The sequence below is a fragment of the Calonectris borealis genome, chromosome 2 (genome assembly GCF_964195595.1).
Source record: "Calonectris borealis chromosome 2, bCalBor7.hap1.2, whole genome shotgun sequence".
NCBI classification, from domain to species: domain Eukaryota; kingdom Metazoa; phylum Chordata; class Aves; order Procellariiformes; family Procellariidae; genus Calonectris; species Calonectris borealis.
The window spans coordinates 83,013,632-83,038,409 of NC_134313.1; the positions used below are offsets into that span (position 1 = coordinate 83,013,632).

The 24,778-nt window shown below is 36.3% G+C and overlaps 1 protein-coding gene across 1 annotated transcript in view; it reads right to left on the reverse strand.

The window, feature by feature from the left end:
- DNAH5 (dynein axonemal heavy chain 5) overlaps positions 1-24,778 on the reverse strand; it is a 160,875-nt gene that overhangs the window by 86,932 nt on the left and 49,165 nt on the right. Inside the window, exons 12-27 of the mRNA XM_075142467.1 lie at positions 24,308-24,415; positions 23,498-23,583; positions 22,408-22,729; positions 17,601-17,807; positions 15,734-15,905; positions 14,315-14,460; positions 11,965-12,127; positions 11,219-11,461; positions 10,209-10,399; positions 10,027-10,126; positions 8,629-8,753; positions 6,924-7,125; positions 4,675-4,910; positions 2,103-2,321; positions 1,312-1,374; positions 88-326 (exon numbers count right to left, since the gene is read on the reverse strand). Coding sequence (XP_074998568.1) covers positions 88-326; positions 1,312-1,374; positions 2,103-2,321; positions 4,675-4,910; positions 6,924-7,125; positions 8,629-8,753; positions 10,027-10,126; positions 10,209-10,399; positions 11,219-11,461; positions 11,965-12,127; positions 14,315-14,460; positions 15,734-15,905; positions 17,601-17,807; positions 22,408-22,729; positions 23,498-23,583; positions 24,308-24,415 — 2,822 coding nt within the window. The remainder of the gene's footprint in view (positions 1-87; positions 327-1,311; positions 1,375-2,102; positions 2,322-4,674; positions 4,911-6,923; positions 7,126-8,628; positions 8,754-10,026; positions 10,127-10,208; positions 10,400-11,218; positions 11,462-11,964; positions 12,128-14,314; positions 14,461-15,733; positions 15,906-17,600; positions 17,808-22,407; positions 22,730-23,497; positions 23,584-24,307; positions 24,416-24,778) is intronic.

Here is a 24,778-nt window from a genome sequence, read left to right on the forward strand (position 1 = left end):
ATGATTATTGGTGCTAACCAATTATAATCATATTTAAGAAGTAACAAAAGTATTTTAAGCATCTTTACCACAGCAGCAGTTTCTCACCTGTTCTGAAACTCCAGAAGTTCACTGTTAATTTTTCCAGTGTCTAATTCTGACCAAAGAATATCATAGTAGCCACTGACTGTGTCAATTACATTGTTATATAGATTATAGAGTTTCTGTAACAGATTCAGTTGCTTCTTTATTTCAAGTAGCTGAGGATACTGAGTAACAGGCAAACCAAAAAGTTCTTCCCCACTAGTATAAGTAATATATTTCCGAAAGAGATTATCAAATCGATTCTAAGAAAGAAAAATAAAAAGATTAAACTAAATAAAATTAAATAACTAAATATTCAAGATCTGGTATTATGCTTAGAGCCGCATTAGTGATTAAAATCTAGTAAATACTAGAAAGATATACAGGAGATACTAACAACTTACACTGTCAACAGTTTTGTCAACAATTTTCATGAGAAAAGTAACTTCTAGTTAGCTGGAGGCACATCTTTAGAAGTTGACAGGGAGGCCATTTACTCCATGTGGCACAGTGATAGAACAATAAATGCTAAGCTTGCACTTGAAAGAGGTGTAGCGTGACGTGGAAAGTAAAGAAAGGTGAATGCAGCAAATTCTACCTCTCCAAGTATGCTGTGCAATTCTTTTATTGAAGGATTGAAGTATGAATTACTACGGTTTAATCAGCAAAGAAAAACAAAATTTAATTGTCAATTGCAATATAACTGAGGGAACATAGTAGGAAACCAAATGAATAGCACTATGGGAAAAGGAAAACCATTAGAAGTCATCAGTAGAGGAACAGAAATTAATCATGATACAAAGAAACATTTCAACAGGAAAAACAGTCAGTTTAAATTGAAACCTTCAATACTATTTAAAAGAAAAAAAAAGAAGGAGACGGGAAGAAGATTGGGCAGTATTGTATTCATGAGGAAAAGACACAATAATGAACACAAGAACAGTCTATAGCCAAACACATTAAACCTGAGAGCAGGCTCTCATCAGGATACTTGAATCTAGTAATTATTACTCATTATCTATGCAGCCTTTCTCTTAGCTCCTAAAAAATCTAATTTTAACCAGCATTCCTTGCAAATGTGTAGAAAAAATACCAACTTAGCTTTCGTTAAGTTAAAACAGACTTTTCCGAATCCGAAACCCTATATATCAATGAAAATTAGTGCAACTACTCTGATTCATTCTCAGAGCCGTCAGGTGTTAGTTTACTTGCAATAAGTATTAAGCAATGTCTCAGAATTAACAGTACCTGAAACATAGTAAGCCTGTCACTGGCCTCCTGAGGCTCTAAACCAACCACCATTGGCCCATTCTAAAAAAAAAAAAAAAGGAAAAAAAAAAAACAAATAGTGAATTTAGAGGGTAAAAATAGCCACAACTTATTTCTCATCAGCATTTTCTAAATGCTAAACTCAAACATTTTTGCAGCTGCAGGATTCCATCCCTATGTCAGATAACAACTGAACCAAGAGATCACGCAGTTACTTACTAGAACAAGCTCTTTCTTTAAAAAAACAAAACAAAACAAAAACCAAAGAAGGCAATTAATTGTATTTTTAATACAGAAGTTTTCATAATAGTGTAAAAGCTAGGCAACGGTAGCTCCTTTTTCAAGTAAAAATCAGCATTACTTAGAAGATTATACAAGACTGGTTCATTTATATTTTACTGAGAAAGAATATAGGAGCTTAAGTCATTTGTACTTAGATCCAACATCAGAAAACCCCTCTTACATTCTAACATAATTTCTCATTAATCCCAATCTTCACATTTGCTCATGCTAACTAGCTGTTTATCATAAACCCTAAATGTCTCAAGTCTTAATCTTTAAGAGCTGATTACCAGCATTACGTACTTTACTCACATACAAAAAATAACCAAAGCCTGCCCTGCACTGAAACTCAAAAACAACATTAACAAGAATAAAAATATTCTTCAGATAGTAGAGGCACATCCCATTAATTAGTCAACTCCACAATCTTTCCATGCTCCCACTGCTCCTCAAAAACTCCTCTAATACAATACACCACAAACACTTGCCTGATCATAATCTGAATAGAACTGTGCACAGTCTTCAGTAAAAGTCTTCACAGTGCTAATAAGCTCGCCTCTGAAGTTTGGCTGCAAAGCAATGAGCTCATTCTGCACTTCATTTGCACGGACTAGCAGTTTTTTCCAAGTGTAGTGCAAAGTGTCCACCTTCTCTGTCTCTTCCTTGGCCACAAGTAGATCATATTTGTTTAACATAGCATAGGATTCCTGTCAGAAGGTTGGATCAAGATATACAAAATGGTAACTGAAGTTAATTTTACACATATATGTATGCTAACATTTTTAATTTTTAAGAACAGAGAATGATTTGTTAGAAAAAGAAAATCTGTTCTTTTTGCATAGCAATTATCACAATCTAGCAAACCAATACCAAACTGGAAGAAACATCAAAATGAAAACTAGCTAGTTCTCCTTAACTTCTTACCTTTCACATAGCATTCTGCCTTCTCATAGATTATTTGCCCTGGGGCGATCTGCCGCTTTAAAAAACTATTTCCAGTTAAAGTACTCCTTAAGTCTACAGGTTGTAGCTTAATTTTAATGAGAATATCTTTCTGATCCATGTCTTCAGTTATCTGCTATGACCCAAGTTGAATATTACGGCAGGTGAGCCATGAGAAAACATCTAAGCAGAGGCCTTCAAATAAGCGAAGCAAATAAACTTCTATTCCATAAAGACCTTTAAGTCCTTCTTCATGTTTTCAACAGAAAAGAATTAGGAAACCACATCAAAAGTTACCACAACTAATATGTTGCAATTATTTCAAATGTTATAACTATTCATCATTCAGAATGAGGAATCCACTTAAAAAATCTACTTAATGGTCCTTTGTTTTCTCAGAACATGGATCTCCACTTGTACCATCAACGTATAAACACTCCACATACTGAAACCCTTAGTTAAGTTTCACAAAAACACAACTGAAATTCACTTACTGTAAATTAGCATAGGGTAGGGTAGCAATGAATCTTGTGGCATAACAGTTCCATCTGAAAATTTTTGTATAAAATGGAATTATTTCCATTTATGTTTTCCAGTTTGATCAAATTGCAGACAAATTGCAAAAATGGAAACATAACTATTTGTCTGCCACCCCACTATGTGGAAAAGACATCAACCTCCGTTTCAAAAATCTGAAGCATGACTCCTTGTGTCTAGGGACTTGAGGCTCCCGCTTGCAGAATTGGAAGCTTAGGAATCCTTGGCTACCACGACTTTTGCCTTGGCTCCACATCATATGGCAAACAATGATAGGTCTCAGCAGGAACTTCCAAAATGTCATATCCTAAGAGATCCCATTTCCTATGACAATTCACAGAAGGTTCCAGCTGCAGATATGCTTTGCTTTTTACCATAAACTACTTGTCCTATTTTTGCTCCTTCACACAACTAGGGAGACCCTCAAAGCTTCTAAGACTGAGAGATATATTCCTTCTTAGCTGTATTCTGCGGAATATGGAAGGGCTCCACACTCATTTCCATTATTTGCACATATGAGTACATACTGCATTCCATAATTTACCTCATCTCAGAGAAAACAGAATCAGAAAACACAGGTGTAAGACATTGGTCTGACATCAAACAGAGTTTTTGCATCTCCAAAACTGAATATTAGATGTGTCAATATTTGGTAGATAAGAATTCTGTGTTAAAGTTACTTTAATTTAAAACAATAAGGACACAACCCTGACAATAAAATTATGGGCAATCAGGAATCACGAACATGACTTGGGGAAAAAAAAAATTCTACTGAACGTCTAGTCAATGGTGCATTTTGCCAAACTATACTATTCTTAAATCCATATTCTGCTCAGGAATGTAGAGAAACATTTGAGCAGAACATAATTCTGCCATTTAGCCAGAAGCCCCTACATTGTCAGATGTTCAATAAATGTATTCTAGTAAGTGAACTTCTTTAAGGAAGCCAATTGTTTATGTTTATTTCGACTCATGATATACGTGATAAAGCAATCACTCTCACGCATTCTCACATAATCTGCCTAACATTAGCTTTCTCCTATTCTGTAGGCTAAGCTAAAAAAAAAAGAAAAGAAGAAAAAAAAAGAGGAAAATCATTGCTTTTCATATACAGAATTCTTCCACAAAGTACCAAAAGCTTTCTTGCTTTAAATATCTGTATTTTCGTCTTCCTCTTACCTAAATCGCTCAATTTCCGCACTATTCACTAAACCACCTCTCACCTCAACAAGTTTACATTTAGAATCATAGAATCATTTAGGTTGGAAAAGACCCTTAAGATCACCAAGTCCAAACCATTAACATAGCACTGCCAAGTCCACCACTAAACCATGTCCTAAGCACAATATCTACACATCTTTTAAATACCTCCAGGGATGGTGACTCAACCATTTCCCTGGGCAGCATTTGTCCAAATCAGAGTTCCACGCAAAAAAGGTTTACAGGAACACAACAGGTCTGCCACGCAATATTTAACACATATTAAATCATACCTTTTCAAAGTGCACTGTTAAGCTTTAACCCAGAAAATAATTGCTCTGTTGAAACAGTACCCATACATGCAACATTCCTTTTAACTACCTCAATGGGCCCAACTTGAGAGTCTATGGAGATCTGTAGTTCTCTGATCTCTTTTAAAGCTGACATGGCTGTTCTTATATCATCCAGATCCTTGATGCGGCGATTTAACTTCTTGCCAGTTTCCTCTATAAAAGTGAAAATTGCTTCCATCTCTGCTCGGTACTTCTTATTACAATGACACCCCAGCAAAGTTATCCAGGCTTTGATTTCCGCTCTCAGTGCTAGCTTCAGATCAGCTAAAAACATTGAACAACGAATAGATAGTTAGATATTGTAAATATGTTTTAATATGTACTTTTAATCTTTTTTCAATATGTGTTCTCTTCACTACCAGTTCTGGTTTTTCAGTCTAACCATCCACATACAGAGAAGATGAAATCACACTGACACTTTCGAGTGGTTTATAGGGTGCAATTCAGGATTGCTTTCCTCCTAATCTTCTCAGAATGTCTACTGGAAAGATGAGGCTGGACTCCACAGTTCTCATCTTGTTCATATATCATGATACATATTTCTGTCCTACACATCATTAACACTAATTGGTTAATATTCTCATCTAAGTCTAAAATATTTTCAAAAAATAATCTTTAAAAAAATAACATGGGGGGGAAAAGTAAGAGTCTGATTATGGAAGCTGAAGAAACAGAAAGTTTGATCTGACATTTAATGAAACCAAATGGTCCATCACCATTTAATTTTTATAAGTTTTATCTGTAGCATCAGTGGAACCAAGTGACAAACATTTAGAGAGAAAATTGAAATCTTGCTGAGTGCTGCCCAATTTTGCAAAAATCCAGTCCATTTCTCTAAAGCTCTGCCATTAAATTCAAATTTCTTCCTCACAGTTCTCAACAAAAGAGTCGAAAATCAATATCAACACAAGCATTACATAAAATTTTAGCTGGATATAATTTCAACCCTGTTACCTATTAATTCCCTGTGCAGATTTCACTTGTGCATCTTCCTTTTTACACAGTGCCTCTTCCCATGCTTAGCTCTCACACCTGATGGTCTTTTTTATTTATTAAATATCAGAACTACCTCACCTCCATTGAGTTTCAACAGCCAGCTTGTTTCTCTAGTTCTTTGCCTTATGATATAATCAAAGACAATTTGTTGACACTCTTTCCTAATGAAGAAAGCATTCTGCTTCCTCAGATTTGACATCCACTGCAAAATCAGCTGCATGCATTTCTTACAGTCCATCATAGTTCCCAACTGTCCTTTCTGTTATACTGCTGTAAAATGCTTATGCAAAATTTAGTTAGGTGATGTGGAACCTGAGCTACAAAAAAGTAAAGGTTTGAGGCCTGGCTTTCATGACAAAAAGGGAATCAGCAACAACATGCATGCTTCACTTACCTAACTGTGTTAAATAGAAGGCTTTTCAGCTGTCTCATTACATGCAGCCAGGCAAGGAGAAAAGCAACATAAACGTATCACCTTACTCCCATAAAATATGTACCTATGGGGGTCAGAAGGATAGGCAAACATCTACCATCCACCCCATAAGTGAGCAGAAGTATCCAGGTCAGGGAAGAAACTCCAGCTAAGCCTCACAGCTTTGAATTAGTGTTTTATTTGCATGCATTTACAGACAAAAGAGCAAACAGCCATTCTCTCTACTTTCCATCTTTAACCTAGTTCACTGTCCCGGTTTCGGCTGGGATAGGGTTAAATTTCTTCCTAGTGCTGTGTTTTGGATTTAATATGAGAAGAATGTTGATAACACACTGATGTTTTCAGTTGTTGCTAAGTACTCTCCTAGTCCAAGGACAGCTCCCATGCCTACTGACTGAGCTAGGTACACAAGGTGGGAGGGAACATAATCAGGACAGTCAGCCCAGCTGGCCAACGGGGTATTCCATACCATGTGATGTCATGCTCAGTATATGAACGGTAGGCGTGATCCAGGAAGTAGCAATCGCCACTTGGTTATCAGTCATGCGGGTGGTGAGCAATTGCATTGTGCATCACTCATTTTGTATATTCTATCATTATTATTATTATTTGCTCTTTTCTGTTCTATTAAACTGTCTTTATCTCAGCCCGCGAGTTTTTCTCACTCTCACCCTTCCGATTCTCTCCCCGTCCCACCGGGGACGGGGAGTGAGCGAGCAGCTGCGTGGGGCTTGGCTGCCTGCCAGGTTAAACCATAACATTCACCCTTTCAAAACTAAGCACCATCTCTCCTTCCTACAGGAGTCAGAAAGTATATCTCTAGAGAGAAGTGGAAAGCTGAACTCTACCAGTGTACAGTGCAATAGCTCCAACGCAGATGTATTCAGGCTCAGAATTGATTTTCAGCTCCAAGTCTTGGAAATGCAGAATTTCAGATTCAAATTCAGAGAGTAATGGGTTTCCCATCATTAATTTATCAATGGTTTCCTCCTTGTCCCTCTGCCATATATGGTGGTAACAACTAAAACTCTCCAAAGCTGTAAGAACTTCCTGAAACACATTAGAAGTTCAAAGAAAGATTCTCAGCATTATATGTATACCATACATATAATTTCTTAGCATCTGCTAGTTGGAATACAGTAAGAACTCCATAGTGGAGCAGGTTGCATCACCTCACTAAACAGAAGGCTGCTGGTAAATTTATGCTAAAGCAAGTTCCATTAGCACTAGCCTTGCCAGGAACTGTAGGCTAATCACATTCAGTTGGTCAAATCAGTTACAGTATTTTCCAATGAAGTGATTCTTCAGTCAACAAAATCCTAGGAATCAGTGGGAAGTAAAATACTCCTTTAAGACTACGATACAGTTCACTTGTCCTTCCCTACCACTAGCAACTGAAACCTGAGCTCCAGGGCACAACACAACAAGAACCACAGTAACTCAATTAGTTCTCAAATAATGAAATTATAAGACAGATTTTTAAATGTATGACATTGGTGGTGTTAACATTAAATTCTACACTCAATTCAGGTATCTTTGATTTGAATATCATCTAAGGAGTGTGCAACAGAATTATTTTTCTGGTTCTCAGGAGTTTGGGAAAATGTCAGACAAAGTTAAATCATCATCACTTCAGCTAATTAAACAACTAAATGAGATGTGACTGCTACAAGAGATAATCCACATCGTGACTTATGATAAACATAGGGCTTGCAGGCACTGAAACCTGGCTAAATGATAAAAGTTTCCGATTACAAAATATTGAGTATTGAAATACCAAGATAACTATCCACCATTACCAACTGCACCTTAGTTTTCAGCACAAGCCTGTATGTCATTGTGCTAGTTATGCTTTAGTACCACTGAAGATACAAGGCTTCGAGTCAAAAATTTACACCTGGCAAGGCTCCATTGTAAGGTTGGTCTGGCCCCAGGAGGAACTGATGCAGAGTTCCCCAAAGAAATATCAGTTCAATAACTACATTTTGCTAGAGAGTGCAGAGAATAAGAAAAGGGCAAAGAAATGATGCATATCCCTTAAGCTATCTCCTAATCTCCAGTAGCAAATCCTATGCAGCACTTTACAAATGCCAACCTGAGAGCAAGTTTTCTTCCAAAAATCTTCATAAACTCTTCCTAATGGGACAGAAGTCATGCTGGCTTCATTAGAATTTTTATGTGAATAAAACTGTATTTACACACTTGTACAATTACTACCAGTTCTATATTAAATACACACAACTCAACTATACCTAGATTTTTTTAATGATATTTTACCAACTGGACATAAGTTTTTAATCAGACTTAAGTTTTACTTCATGTAATATTCAAAAGCTCATAAATTTTTGAACAGAGTACACTTAACTGAAATTACACTTTCAAAGCATATTTGCAAATTTGCAGCCACATGTTTTCCATCCACCATCCCACACTTTTTCATTCATGTGTTTAATCACTACTTTAAATGCCTACCCTTATTGCCCAAGGATATTAAAAGTAATACATTAATATCCCTTGGACAGTGATATTAAATTAACATCTCGATTGTCTTACCCTTTTTGTAGAATTAATAGCAGTGCTGAGTAAGGATACTAATTTAATAATTTCTTTGTTCTCTGAAACACTCGTGAAGTAGTTCTGACTTTGCACCGGATCAGACAAACTGAGTGATGCTGCATCTGACACACTATCTATAAAGGCAGATTAAAATACAAAAGCAGTTTCAGGACAGACATATTGTTTAGGCCAAGCAAATTCCTATAGACAAAAACTAATGATCTATTTTTCAATAAGCATTCCACTCCAATCTTTCAAATATAACCTTTCCTTTTCTCTCACCCCTCCCCAAGGTTTATTCTGTACACTTCACCTAAGTGATTTACTGATATGTCAGCATTAAGCAAATCCATAAATATTTTTATCTTCTGAAATAATGTGGGGTAGACCACAATTGACAATTGGAAATACAAATTAATATTAAATCCAAGAAGATGATCACAGCCAGTTCTCAAAAGGAAAGAAAGATAAAAGGAAGTCCATTAGTTAGCAAATACCCACAAGATTGAACTTACCATCATTTCTTATTTCATCTTGAGCAAGAGAAACTCTTAGTTTTGAAAGAACAATTTCATTTCTTAACCAGTTCAAGTATTACTTTCTTACTTTTTAGGTGTATAAGAGGGAGCTAACCTAAAATGACTCAATATATTTTTGAAGTACCTGAAGTACAAAGTAGAACAATTAATTTGGCTTGATTCTAAACCACTTCAGACAAGAAAAACCCAGCGACCAAAGATACTATCTTAAATTTCCTTGAATTAATGCCTTCAATAACTTAATTCCATGTCTGATCACAAAACAGATTAAGTTAAAATCCTTTTAGAAATTTTAGTCTATTCAATCCTCTACACAATCCTCTCTCCACCAATACTGCAATTTATATAGACATTTCCACTCAATACCAGGTTTTGTTTAAGTTCAACTTACCCTTCTTAAAGGGATTTCAGCAAAAGTTTTAAGATGCCACTTGAACATGCCAAGTTACAAACCACACTAGCAAATCATGAAAGACCTTTTGTGTAGCAATAGTGATCATAATTGTTTTCCAAACTCATTCACAATTTATACTATGCTGCCCAAGCTGGCACCCTAACAGCTTTTCACATGCTGCAAGTAGAACCCAAAGCAGTACCAGACTCTGAGAGGCACAAAAAATCCCCTTACTCAAATCCACACAAAGACAAGTATCTTCAGGCAAGCCTGGTTTCTAATCGGAAAGAGAGGCTCTGGCATTGTTGTTATATCCTATTTCCTCTCCAAGGTAGTTTAAAATCTATGAAGTCTTCATTCTACTGCTTTCGATGCATTTTGTATTTAATATCCTTTAACACATACCGTACAAATCACATATACCTAACATTCAAATTGAGTGATATCAGAGTTTATGATTACCACGGATGTTTTTCTTTCCAGTCTCTTTCATTCCATCATCAGAATCGCTGTCTCTGCTCTCACACCGCAACACAGCCACTTTTCTCTCTAACGTTTTCCTCTGGGGAAGAAATAAAATTTCACTTTGTATTTGCAGTGGTTTTGAAACATTAGTTTTAAGTAAGGCTGTCAAAGACACAAACCTTGGATATTCTCTCCTTACTCCACTGTCCAACTCCTTTCATTACTTTCACAATACTATCTACAGCTTTATTAAGCGCCTGCTGTACCTCATCCAAAGAGGGTGTCATGATGATATTAGGAATAGATAGGTTAATACTAGTCCTAATTATAGGATGAGCACTTTTCTTCTGCTTAGAAGCATTGTGATTTTCTAAATGAAAGACAAAACCAAAAAGGTTGTTCACATTTTTTTCAAGACGTCAAACTAGGCATTGTAATGATATAAACCAATATATACATCCTAGTGTTGAGTATTAAGTGTAATTTCTTAAGGAAGAAAAGATTCCTGAGTAATTTACAAGATGTATTGGTAAAGGCTATAGCAGCACAAACTAATTGCCATGCTATTTCTCTCCATGAAGCTCCTCTTCAACTTTTTCTGTGCAGCTAAACTCTGTTTAGCAGAAAATTTTGTTATCTGGCTTGTACTCCCAGTCAGCACATTAAATTGGGCACAAAACCTCCTTAGAATCTCATAATATTGTATGCCTTATATGCTATTGACACCAAATACAAATGCCTTTATTTTTGTTTCTTAAAAGTATGTAACAAGAAAACACTTCAAAGGAGCATTCCATAATAACACACAGAAAGATCTGAAGGCAATTAGTAAGAGAAGGAGAACACACCTCTTTCTCTATTGTTTTTTTTTCATACAGTTTTATGTAAAAGCCAAGATGAAACAGGTAACCACTTATCAAGTCCACCTCCAAATAAAATATCCAGCTTCAGAACAGTACAGTCAGTCCTAAGAGAAACAGCATCACAATGACACATTCCTACCCTCACAGGAAAAAAAGTTCCTTTGGAAATATACCATGATATCAATTGTGATTTAACAAGACAGCTTATTCAAACTCTCTTTGTTTCCCCCTCTTTTATATATATGGCTTTTTTAATACAGTTCTGAGATATTACATTTACATTTTTTATTATAGGATAAGAAAGCAAACTACTGCAATATGGCCACCTAAGAGGTTGATCATGGAAGATGCATGGATGCGCTTGCGAATGGTCTCCAGAGTGTTTCGAGTGACTTTCAAAAGGGCGTCAATATTACAATGATTGAAGTAGGAAAGCAGTTCATTGGCTTCTTCCTCTAACATTTCCAAATCTGTTCTCTTCCTCTTTGCTCGAGGAGACAGTCCAGCCCATATCTCACTGGAATTGCGGGAGGAAGTCAAGCTTTTTGATCTTCTTTCCTCTTCTGTTGCTAAAACATCATAAATCTAGTTAGTTAAATTGAGTTAAAGGACTTGAAAACACAACAAAGCAACACCTCCACAGGTGTCTGAAATGCAGCTAAATTTTACAGAAGTGCAGATTATACTCATTTGTAATCTGTACCTCAATGTAACGGTCCTTTTACTCCTATCCACCTTCTCTACTCAGTACAAACTGGCATGACTATCACTAAAATTTAGATATTATTTCTTACAGTCTTTCTTTAGGAAGTCCAGCAATTAACCAAGGCCTGTAAGTAGCTGCCTCTACAGCATTAACATTTCAACATGCAAATTAGACTGATAATATTGACCTATTTTGCAAATGACAGATGATTGTTAGATGATCCATTATCCAGGTAAATTCAAACAAAAGTCTTTAGACATTAGATACTGATTGATACTTCAGTCAGCTAAGCTACAATATCACCCAACACATACTATCAGCATGCAAAAGAAACATAAGCACAGAGCTACAATACAGTCTTCTTACCTGTATTTTTTCCCCTTATTTCACCAGTGGGTACAACTGACTTCTCATCTTCTTTTCTGACCTGTACCTCAGCATCAAGTAACATGTTAATCAGCTCATTAGCAGCATCTTCCACCAGTGAGCTTTTTAAATGCAAAGTCCGAGAACCTTTTATACAGAGCTCCTGTTATCAAACCAAAACAAACATACGTTCTTATCTTCCCGGTTCTCATGTCTATTTCATGGTCATAGCAGCCTTTATTAACAGAAATGTCAAGGCCTCAGATTTGTGAAAAACAAGATCAATATACAACATTATTTTTAAATTGGTTTGTTCCAAACTATTTAGTGTTGGATTCTTTGTTGTGCTTAACAAGACATCATAAATGTCTTTCAAAATTGCTGTGGCTTGTTTCCTAAATCACATGACTCATACATAGTTAATATCATGAATCAAAGTTTATAAAGCCTAGTTCCATTAAAGGGCTCCCAAAAGCAAGTGCTTCTTAATTTTCTTAACTTTCCAATGTAGACATGGAAGATTTAATCTTTCTTTTAATCATTGCCATTTTACATTATTTGGCTGTGCCATAAGGAGTATTAGCCAATCATATTTCCCATTTATAGCTAGATAGGAGATAAAATCTATCAAAAGCTGTATTTATGACTAGAATAAACAAGAAAATTATTAACTGAGGGGAGAAGGAATCAAAGAATGAGATTTAATAAAATTCAGAAATATATTAAAGTATTGTGCAGTTTTTTCTTTTATTATTTACGGTAAAATTGATCAAGTATGGTTTAGCCAATTATAATTTTTAACTATAATTGCCTTTTAATTTTTTCTTCTTTATTATCTCCTATTTCTTTAAGCTTAATCAAACCTGGTTACATCCGTTTAATTAAAAATCAGTAATTGGAAAAATTCAGCCATAAGCAAGATTCAGTCATTTCCAAATTTTAAGACAAATCTTTGATCTTCCTAATGCTTCCTAATGAGAGAGAAGCCAGATCTGATTTGCAATATCACAGCAACTACTAAACAAAGTACTTCGGGGGTTTTTCCACAGTATAACTATTTTTGTTGCAGCAATTTCTTTAGAAACTTAAAGATACCTGCTAGGTAATAGAACTTATTTCTAGTCCCTTCTAATTAAAAACTACAATAAGCATACAAACACTGTTACCATTTCCATTGTACCCATAACTGGGGTTAGTCTACCACTTACTCTGCTAACTCAAATTGATTGGCTGTTGTGGTGTTGTAATTGCTACGTAGCAGTTCAAGTTTTCTTGCAGGAGATCAACATTAAGCAATATCAATTATCACAGTGCTGAGAAGTTTTTGTGCTCACTCTCACATATTTTTCCTTTAGCGAATATACGTTTTAGTACTAGCCCTATCAGGAAAGCAGCAGCAGGATCAACAAAAACAACTATGGATTGTGAGGCTTACAAAATATCATTCATTCCATAAAATGTTATATTAAGTTTTACTTTGTATTTAACAACATGGTGAGCTGTTACAAGGGACAAAAGAGGAAAGGCCAAAAAGTTAAGCACACTAAGAGAAACAAAACTTCCATTTGTAGTATTTATTGCTACAAGAGGCCATGTGGCATGGGGATTATCTACATGACCTTTCACAATCTTTTCCAAAGTAAAGTTTGTTTCAGGAGAAAACACAAGTTAGACATTATATCCTAAAATGCCAGAACGTCTCACTATTGCCTCATAAAAATCATTCTGTCATTCAATTTTATTACTAGCTTAATCAGCTTTCTAACTGACTAACAACTTACATGCTTATAGTTAATCCTCTTTCAACATAAAAGTATTTTGATGGGGTGAAGGAAGGGGGTCTTCCCAGAATACCTTCAGCCAGGTACTTCTGAGTATATTTTGCACATCCCATTACCAAGTCAGGAGAGCTTGAGATTAACAAAGATATTCAGTACACAATCATTTCCGTAGTATTTACTCTCCCAGGCAACCAAGTGCACTTGTTATGGAGCTGTTCACAGGCATCAGATGGGCAATTCCCTTACTTAAGGGCAATAGCAAGCAACAATGACAAAAAAGATACTATCACAGAGGAAAAACATTTGAATGATATTAAAGCACAAAAGAAATATCATGCAGTAGTTGGCTTGACATTAATAAGCTCAGAAAAGAACATCTCAGCTCAGACCTCTTTGCATTTGGTATTTTTGTTCCTTTTTAAGGTTTCAGCCAAGCAAGTGGGGATTTCCTTAATTCAGTTTCCCACGCATGCTTCATTAATTCTGCACTGGTTTTATGTCATAAAAAAGGGGAAATATCTTAATTCAAAGTCATCAAACTCTTCTTTATGAAAAATTTATCTAATAACCTTAGTCTTTTGGAGAAATTCCTCACAGCTCAGTGGTTCATCTTCTGGCAACTTACAGAGTGGCACTCTATTCATTTCCTGAAGGACAGCATCAATACGAAATTCAACCAAGTCGTTCACTCGATCAAGCAATAACTCCAGCCCAGCTTTTGAAGCAAACAGAAGATTCAAGACAAGCTTAAAAGCTTGAAACAATAGTCTTTGCAGAGTCCTGCTTAAATTTTTACTTCAACCAACTATCATATTCAATTTTACATGAATTCTACCCCTTAACCAGCTTACTTCAAACATCCAAACTTTTATGGTTCACCACTGAAACTGTAATTAATTTTTTGCATAACATATGCTCATCTAGCATATGCTATCCATATTCTAAAAGATAATAGGTGAAATATTATAAATACATGTAAGATGAGCTTAAAGTATATGCATTTCAAACACAAAGACATTAAAATTCAGTTGAGGTCCAGGAATACTTCTCCTTCTCCTATAGCTTGAACTAGCTATAGTTGGAGAATCTACTAGCAACAGAAACTTTTGACAAATAAAATGTCTATCCTTCAAAAAAATGTTAGAAGCCAAATAATAGTTAACAGAAAACAATCACTAGAATTTTCACAGTTTAATAGCAATTTGCTTTCAATGATGAAATAGCGGCAAGGTACCGGTCCCAGACTCAAACTACTTGTATCATTCAAAATTAAAAGGAGTGTAATGTTAGGTTAGCATCCAAACTGTATTTTAATTTGCCATTTCAACTAAAGAAAATTCCCACTATAACAACTTACATCATTTCAAAAAACAAAATATATGTTTGATGTAGTAATTAAGCTGAAGCAAAAGGAACTTGGTATCTTCAGAAACAATATGCATGTCAGTGCAATCTTGTGATAATCTTTTGAAAAGACTACAAGCTCATCTGTTTTCTAAAGCTGTTGCCCAAGATGTGTATGTATTAAAGAGACTGATGTTAAAAAAAAAGTTTAATATGAAAAGCTATTGAGCAGTGACAGTGCCAACTCACTCAAGATATTATTCCTTGAGAACTTGTTTTGTACATTATAGAAACCAAAGGGAAGATTAGGAAAAGTCCGAACCCTAGGAGCTCTTTGAAAAAGTAGCTATCATTCTTTGAATTCAGAATACATAGGACTTTTTGCATACTACTTAATGCTTGGTTTAATCCTAACTGCCATCCCATCCATATTAGTAAAAATTTGAAAAATATGTGAGACAAAAAGAAGGTGGTGTTATAAAGCAGAGGTTTCATGAAGTACAGGACAGGTGAAAATTCTGGTTTCTTTCATGTATAAGTCAATTAAGTGCAAATCATATAAAGGATAGTAAGCTTAATAATGTAGCCTGCATTTGATTAGAAACAAACAAGCAGAAGTTAATGGAAGGAGGCAAATGACTCACCTAGCTTGTAAAAAACAGTATTAATATATTTCTCAATATTAAAGGATGTCCAGGTCAGTAACATTAGACCTGGCTGGATAGCATCATCTACATTTGCTAACCGAGGAGCCATCAGTTGTGCAATGGGGTGTTGTATTTTCAGTTTAATTCTTTTATATTCTGCCAGCATCATCTGAAATAAACAGAGAATGAAAGTATTAACTGACCTACACTGATTTGAACCTCTTTACCTACACGTATTTATCATAAGAAAAATTTTCTTAAATTAAGAAAATTCCTCTGGATGTATTCTTAAGAAACGATAATTAATTGTTTGGGAAATGTCTTCGTTATTTTTTGCAGAAGATCACTATTTGTTGCTCTTTATAATAATGCAAGTACTACATCACATGGAAATTCACCTTTGTAGATTATCCTGATTTTGGTTGGGATGGAGTTAATTTTTTTCATAGCGGTTCATATGGTGCCATGTTTTAGATTTGTGACCAAAAGTGTGTTGATAACACACCGATGTTTTGGCTATTGCTGGACAGTGGTCATACAGCATTGGGGCCTTTTCTCCTTCTCACACCGCCCTGCCAGTGAGTAGGCTGGGGACACACAAGAAGCTGGGAAGGAGCACAGCCAGGACAGCTGACCCCAACTGACCAAAGAGATATTCCATACCATATGACGTCATGTTCAAAAATAAAAGCTGGGGGAAGAAGAAGGAAGGGGGACATTCAGAGCTACGGCATTTGTCTTCCCAAGTAACCATGATACAGCCTTGCTTTCCTGGAGATGGCAAAACACGAGCCTGAGTATGGGAAGGAGTAAATTAATTCTTTATTTGCTTTGCCTGTGCACGCAGTTTTTGTCTTCCCTATTAAACTTTCTTTATCTCAACCCACACACAACCTTCGCACTTTCAACCTGTGGATTCTCTCCCCCATCCTACTGGGGGGAGTAAGCGAGCAGCTGTGTGATGCTTAGCTGCCTACCGGGGTTAAACCACAACATACATAGAAAAAGGGTTGCAAATTTCAGTCTCTAAATGGATGTTCCAGGAGACAAAAAGCGCAAGGAAAAAAAATGCATCTAAGTGAACTTTTCAGCAGTTTTATTAGACCAGCCTTACAGAACTTTAATATGGTATTTGGTTTCTAATGCATCTTTAACCTGCTAATCTAGTTTCACATGTTTTGCAAAAAACAATCTTTGCAATAACTTTATGATTTAATATGACTTTTTTTTCTCATTTCAGAGTCAAGTAGTCCTTTGAAGCTGTATTTTTCTGGACACCTCTCTTTGAATCCTCATCTTGAGTCATTAAGAACCTTGTCTGTTCATAGGTAGACGAAATGATCCAAAGGATTTAAAAGATGAGAGAAAGGGCAGTTTTAGCTTTTCTCTTTTAAACTATTCCACAGACATCTGTGTAAAACATTGGTGCAGGAACTATGCTGCTACTTGCTGGATGTTCTACACTTTTTAAAGGTATACCACCTGCTCCTCCCTCCCAGTATCCTCTCACAACGAAGTGTATCCAATGTTGACTTCATTATTGGATGAGAAATAAATTGTTTATCATTTAGAAAGCAGGCGACAGTGCGAGGCATCTTGTAAGCCTCCTTTCCTCCCCATCCTCATCTCTTTCCCAAGCTCTGCAGAGCTTCCCTAAACCCATGCATCTTTTAAGTGACTTCACAGAAAATACAAAGAAATTATTTTAAAAAGTGCCTCAAGACAGTCATAAAGATAAAAAATAGATTTGCCAATGTTTTCTTAATGCATAATTGTTGATCTTCATTTTTTCTCTTCCATATGTATAGAACCTAGACACCTTAATGTACACTACACATACACAAAATAACTAAAATAAACCCACTTGCAAATTGTTGACAATCTTCTTATACCAGTCTCTCTTCTGTTGAATAATGCTTGCAAACGGTGGGATTTCAAGGCACATGTGAGCCATGCAATCTGTTTCTCTGATTAAAGTTAATATTTGAGGGTCAAAATTCACAAATAATTCTCCTGTTTCTGGAGCTTTTACCAAAAGAGATGCCTGAAGTCCTCTTTTAGTTAATTCAATCTGCAGGAAACAAAGTCAACATTCCTGATCAGACAAGCCAGTACAATGAAATACTTTATTTTGGACATAAATATCACTTTGACAGATACTAAAATCAGTTATTGCTGACAGTAAAGATTGATACGGTAGGAATCAACAACGAAACTTTATTAACACAATCTGTATGTACCCAAATGCTTAACAATCAAATTAACTGTTCTTTATCTGACAGACATTCTTCTGTTGGTTCTTGGATATCATAAGCTGCATTCCACAACCCAACATCAAAAGCAGAGCCATAGACTTTCTTACTTCAATCCTCTTAAATCTGAACTCTCATTTCCTTAAAACTTACTGCACATTCTGCAATAAGGCTACACACAACCTCCTCGATGAACTAAATTATTCTTGGATAAGTTCTTCAGATGCCTTTTGAATAAACTTATCCTCATTCCTCCTTTCACTTGTTTTCCACTACCTAACAGATATATCACACTCCAATCTTAATGGAACTCCCAGTTACATCCAACCTCTGGGCAAATTTTTAAAAACACTAAAATTAATCTTTATTAGAGATTTTTTTTAATTCTTAAAAGGGAAGCCTGATCACAGTATTGGTTTAACTGCCTTATCTGAATATTAGAATACCATTTGTGCTTCATGTGGTTAGAAGGGAGAGCATTCATAAGACCACCACATGGAAAATATGGCTGATACCAGGAAGAAGTCATGCCTTAGGGAGGGAAATTTCTCCTACATGAAAAACTTTGCTGCTATTCCTATTTTCCAGTTGTCCTTTTGCTGACATAATTTTATTGTTCTTTATTCACTTCTCAAATTTCAGGTATCACATTATGCTGAGATGGAGCTTGTTTTTAAGCAACAGTTTCATAACCCGTTTCTTTCAGTGTACTTTTTTCTTTTTTTATGGAACGCACTGAAAATTTGCACCCCCTTTCAATCTCTAAAATATAGTTGACTATACTGCTTGCTTCAGCTGTATCATGTATTACCATGACATTTTACACAGCATTTTTCAAATCATCTAATCAAGTTTTGACAGTGAGGTTGTCATGCTCTATCCACTAGCATCAAAGTCACTCAGCACAGCTGCCTTAAATAGGAGCTGAATTTTTTTCTGCAAAGTTCACCAGCAAATCTTACTGCACTCTTCTTTGGACTTCAGAGACTCATTATTCCCATTATCAATCTCTTCCTCTCCCATTTATGTTTTTTTCATGCAATTTTTGTTATTAAGGTAACAGAAACTGGTAACAGAAATAAGGGGTACATTGAAGGTGCGAATCTTACACTCCAAAGAATTACGGTAACTTTCACACTTCCAATATTTTATTATTTTAATATGTCCAAGTTGAACATCATTGGCTATAGCACAAAAACAACGGCTTTAAATCCTACACTATTAAAAAAAGTGGATAAACGAAGTAACAAACAAGCAAAAGGGGGGAAAAAATGTTCGGAAATAACAGAAAGTGCCACTAAACTTAACTACTTCCACTGTATAGAAGAATAAAAAGTAGCAAGAGCTACAGCCCTATTTCTGTTGCATTTGTATTCCCCACAGGACAGTTGCCCCCCTCTCTTGTTTTTCTTTTGTTCAGGAGTAGAGCAGGAGCTCCACCTTGTGTTCTGTGATACTCATGTCCATGTCAGTCTGCACTCTTGTTGCCTCAAGACAGGAGACTACTGAACAGCAGTCACATTTTTTTGCCACATCTGGTATACAAGTGCATTGATCTTAAAGTCAATATACTTTTCATGTATTTTTAATGCATGTGTTCTCGTTTCAAAAACTTGAAATTGTATTCAAATCCACCTCCTTTTGTTCCCACCTAATAAGTATAAGGTTGGAGCAGGCTCAGCAAGTTTATATGGCTGCCAAGTGGGATTTGACTCTGCTATAGGAGAAACCAGAGACTTACTTTTCGCACAGATCAGAATCAGATCACAGATCACTAGGACCTCACAAAGAAAGGGATCAGTTCAGGAGAGATGCCCTTGGATGTCACAGTCATTTTGTAAAAGATGAAATGAGAATATACTTGACTGCTCCATCAAAGCATAGTACATGTCAGAAAATCTGATCACTAGATCATCTAGTCAAAGGAGACAGATGTAGCCCCACAAGAAGCATACATCCTCCTTAGTCTTCATAGCTGGGACAGAGAATATATCTTAAAAGTGTCCAGGCAAGCACGTGATATCAGTAGCAGGTACAATTCAGTGAAAGCTACCGTCAGTGTATTTGGAACCATGCAGGTATCCAGGACAGTACTGGCATCAAAACAGAAACTGAGTCCAAGATAGATGGAAACACCAAACAAATGCCAAAGGCTTCCTGAAGCATCATAATTCCTCTTCCATAAAACATGAGGGATACCTATGAGGGAGACCATATCAACTCTCTGGGAAGAGCACTTGAAATCAAAGATGGGCTTCTCAAGTTACCAGAATAAGCACTTGAAGTTAGGGACATTTCTAAGTACAACAATGGCAATTTTCATTAATGCCTGGGAGGAAGACAAATTATACAGAGGTCAATAGTGCCAAACTTAGATCTAATGTACCTGAAACATAATCTATAATGAAAGAACAGTTGAGGTAATACTCTTCAGGTTCCTTGATTCCCAACTGGCAGTCAACACCAGATTAATCATCAGTAACATATATCCAGCACCAGAGCCAAGGCAGTCTGAACACAGCACATTATTCAACCTCTAATACTGTAGTCACTTCTGTTTCAGTATATCAAATTGACACAAACACTCCAACTTACAGTATCAGACAATCAAATCTGATGATCCTTTAAACCTTCATGGCAAACACAAGTGTGAAGGGGGAAGGAAGAGTCAGGAAATCTTAATATATTCAGATTGGACAAGAGACAGCAGGAACCTCTGGTCTCAGGTCTGGTATAAGACTAGCTTTGAGAAGACTGATGTTTTTCAGCACCAGAGATTTTCACATTGTACAAAAGTTGGGGCTGAGCTCCAGGAACAAGAGGCAGATGCATTACTAATTGTGCCACCACCTTCCAAACAGTCATCTGGAGATTCTGATCCTTCTTTTTGAGATTTGAGAGGCTGAGGTCAATTTTTCTACAACATGCTCTTTGACAAGGCAACAAAGAAACTGGAGGTGGAAAATATGCCAATAGAATAGTAGAAACTTGCAGAGATTTCAAGGCTATAAAGTAGCCCCTGCAGAAGCCATCTGATAATACGAAGGCAATCAGAGGTTCTATGTACAAAATCCAAGAGGGCAGAATCAGTCAAATGAGATTTAGAACTTAAGATAAACCATGTTTTCTGATGAATATTCAGACTACGAAGTGTTCTGCCTTACCAAATGGTTGATAGGAAATGAAATGGCTCTATATTGGGTCTGGCTGGGATGGAGTTAATTTTCTTAACAGAAAGAAAAGCAGCTTCTATGGTGCTGTGTTTCAGATTTGTGATCAAAACGATGCTGATAACACAGTAATGTTTTAGCTGTTGCTGAACAATGCTTGCACAGCATCAAGGTCTTCTCTATTTCCCACTCCGCCCCCCGCAGAGAATAGATTGGCGGGGGCGCACAAGAGGGTGGAAGGGGACAAAACCAGGCAGATGTCTCAAAATAACCAAAGGGATAGTCCATGCCATATAACGTCATGCTCAGCAATAAAAAGAGAGAGGTGGGGGTCGAGGGGCTTAGCCATCTTTTGCTCTGGAACTGGCTGGACATTGGTCTGCCCATGAGAGGTGGTGAGTGATTGCCTTAGCAACGCTTATTTTTTCTTTCTCTCTTCCTCCACTTCTCCTTCACTTACTAAACAACTTTTTATCTTGACCCACAGGTTTTCTTGCTTTTACTCTTCCTTTCCTCTTCCCTGTCCCGCTGGGGGTGGGCAGGGGGAAGTGACCAAGTGGCTGTGTGGTGCTTAGCTGCCTACCAGGGTTAACCCACACAGGCTAAAGACACATTTGTGCACTGAGTACATTATTAATTCTACAGGATGCTCTACTGATTGAGACTGGATGGTTTTTATATGGATATTCACTCGGCGCATATCCATAGACTATCACTCAAAAACCAAATCCTTATTGTCCAGACCAGAGGAAACCTCTGTGTCTGCTTTTATCTGAAGTTAACCAGCTGACAAAACTCCTCTCTCCACACATGATCTTCTTGCACCAGAGTCAGTAGGATATGACAGAGACAGAGGGGCAGTTAAGGCTACCACTGAATATTCATTATACATTTCCATAATAAATATTTTTCATGATAACTTCTTAGTTATAATTAAGGTCTTTCAATTGCTCCTAAATTCAGCTATAGGCAGTACAGGCACTGTTTATTAATAGAAACACTTTCTTATAAAGTACCTTTTCTTATTCATCTCTCACTTAAGAGGCATCCTAAGTCTACAGCTTAGCATACCTGACTAGTGCTATTAACCAGAGATTCCTTCACACTGCTGTAACTCAGTGTTTCACTGAGGCCTGAAACAACAGAAATCCAATCTGGTCTGTAAAGCTAGATGTTATTAGTCTGCCAACAACAAAAATCCACTACATTTTTTTTTAAGAAATATGCTAATCGAAATCAGGTGGTTTACCTGCTGAAGCCATCCCCTGTGGTAGATCACCTCAAACTCCATAAGAACTTTTGCTACTTTGTTGTAGTTGCGGATTATACGCTTGCCATCTAGTGTTTGCAGAACAGCCGGGTGCTGCTGGAAAGACTCCATGGGCTCCTGGATCCTATGGAATAGGTGGCGTGCCCACAAGATCTTACCAGCTATTGGAGGCAGATTACGAGCCAGTGGAGGGTCCTGCTTCTGCTTAGTGTAGATCTTACAAACTGTTTCTATGTCATGACCATAGTTTTGAAGTATTTTCTGATACTTTTCATCAATGCCAAGATTCGGGATTTGTAATCTGCTTAGAAAAATAATAATCATTAACAAAATTCTTTCAATACTTCTGGAATTCTTCTGATGCATTGTTGGAAAATATAATCATTCCAGATTCCCTTGCATTCTTTAGAAAATAACTACTTTGGCAGCAGAGTTTTCACTAAAGCTTGAAAAAATACTGTCACAACCTGATTCCAAGCAACCAAGATTTAGACCAGATGATAAAAGTTTCCAAGTAAGCCACACATTTTCTGTTTTGTCACTGTTTTCAAACACTGAGCTAAAATTACAGCTAAAATCTGTAACCAATCCACTACTAGCAGTCTACTCCATTAAACAGAATATTATAAGAAAACTGATGCAATAAAGACTGAGGCTGCTTTGCAACAATGTGAATTTATTGAGACAAATTTCACTATTTCCTAATACAAGCATTTTACTCCTACCTGAGCTGTGGCAACAAATTAATGTCATTGTTCAAGGACAAAGCTAAGGCAAATATGCTAACAGCCATAAAGTATTCCTGTACTTATGCTAATTTTGAAAAATGAAGTTCAAAGCCTACTTATATTTTGCATTTTCTGATACAAAAAATATGGTTTTTGTTCATTCACACTGCTGAGAAGACATCCCTTAACAGAGCTGAACAGTTGAATGAGAGGAGGTTGAGTTGGTTTTCGTTTGTATTTAAGGAGATGCCTCCTGCTCTGCTCCCCCCACTTCCCACCATCCTCAGAGTGTTATTTCCATTGTCTGGCAGAATTCTAGCAATCTAGATAGGACATAGTACCTTTCAAATTTCTTCAACATACTCAGTGCTCTTTCAGTGTTCAGAATATTTTCAAAGGTGATGTCCATGAAAATCCTTAATTGATCCTGAAGGAGAGCAAATAATTCTACAGCAGGGAACTACATAAGGCATACACCTCAAATATATCAGGTATTATTTGACAGGATTTATCATGCACTATATTAGAACATAATTTGTTTATGTGAAACTAACCTCAATAAGTATCAATTTTCCCGTTCTTCCTTCCCTCAAGAATTAAACAAAATACAACCAACTTTCAAGGCATTTTCTTTCCAAGTTCCCTCTGTAGCTGTGCAACCAACAAAAGCTTTTGTCCATGCTGAGAGCCCTCAAAGAATGCTTGCTTACCTCTTTGGCAGCCAAAGCAAGCCAAGCATTTATTTTAATTTTTTTCTTCTACAGATACCCTTTCCTTCCACCAACTTGTGATTTCAGAACTATGGGAAAGTTAATTATCTGACTTATTTGTGCTATACTCCCATACACCCAATGAAATAATCCATTTCTGTGTTATTCTTGCTAGCATAACTTCCAAATAAAGTACAGTAATGAAAAATCCTTTTGTTGGAGGCCCTCAAGGTCCTTTCTGGCCTATTCCATGAAACTGGTCTGAAAGCTAGGTAATAAATGCAAGTTTTAAAGTGGAGATACATTAGAATAATTTTTCAGTCTTGGAATACAAACTTTGAGATTTGCATAATTTTTTTGGTGGTAACTTGGATAGAGGTATTTTTGTTTTCATAAGGATTCATTAGTAAATTAAATTCTTATTTGAATCATAAAACCTACATGAAGATCATTTATCTCTTTGCAAAACTCTTCATAGTCTTGGTCAAAATCAGTCTTCCGTTGATCCAAGAAATTGTAATGCCTTTTCTTCATGATGTCAACAGTGCTCTAAACAGTTTCACAGAAAAGAAAATTATCACCAAAAAATTGTCTTATCAAAAAGACTTACCACACCAAAATATTTAGCACAATGGGCTGTGCACATTCACATTTTACCTTTGCCATTAGTTACCAGTATTTGCTAAGTAACTTAAGCAAACCACTTAAATGACATATTTGCAGGAAACAGGTTGGTGCGATGGCCATATGAATTTCATTTATATTATTTACTTCTGTTTTAAGTCAATTAGAACTGACAGAAAATTCAGACTCTTGCTTTTCATCAAAGATATTTGTTACCCATTATTCTCTCACGCAGATGTTCATTATTGCTATTTAAAAGTTAACAAAGTTCAACACAGAAAAATATTT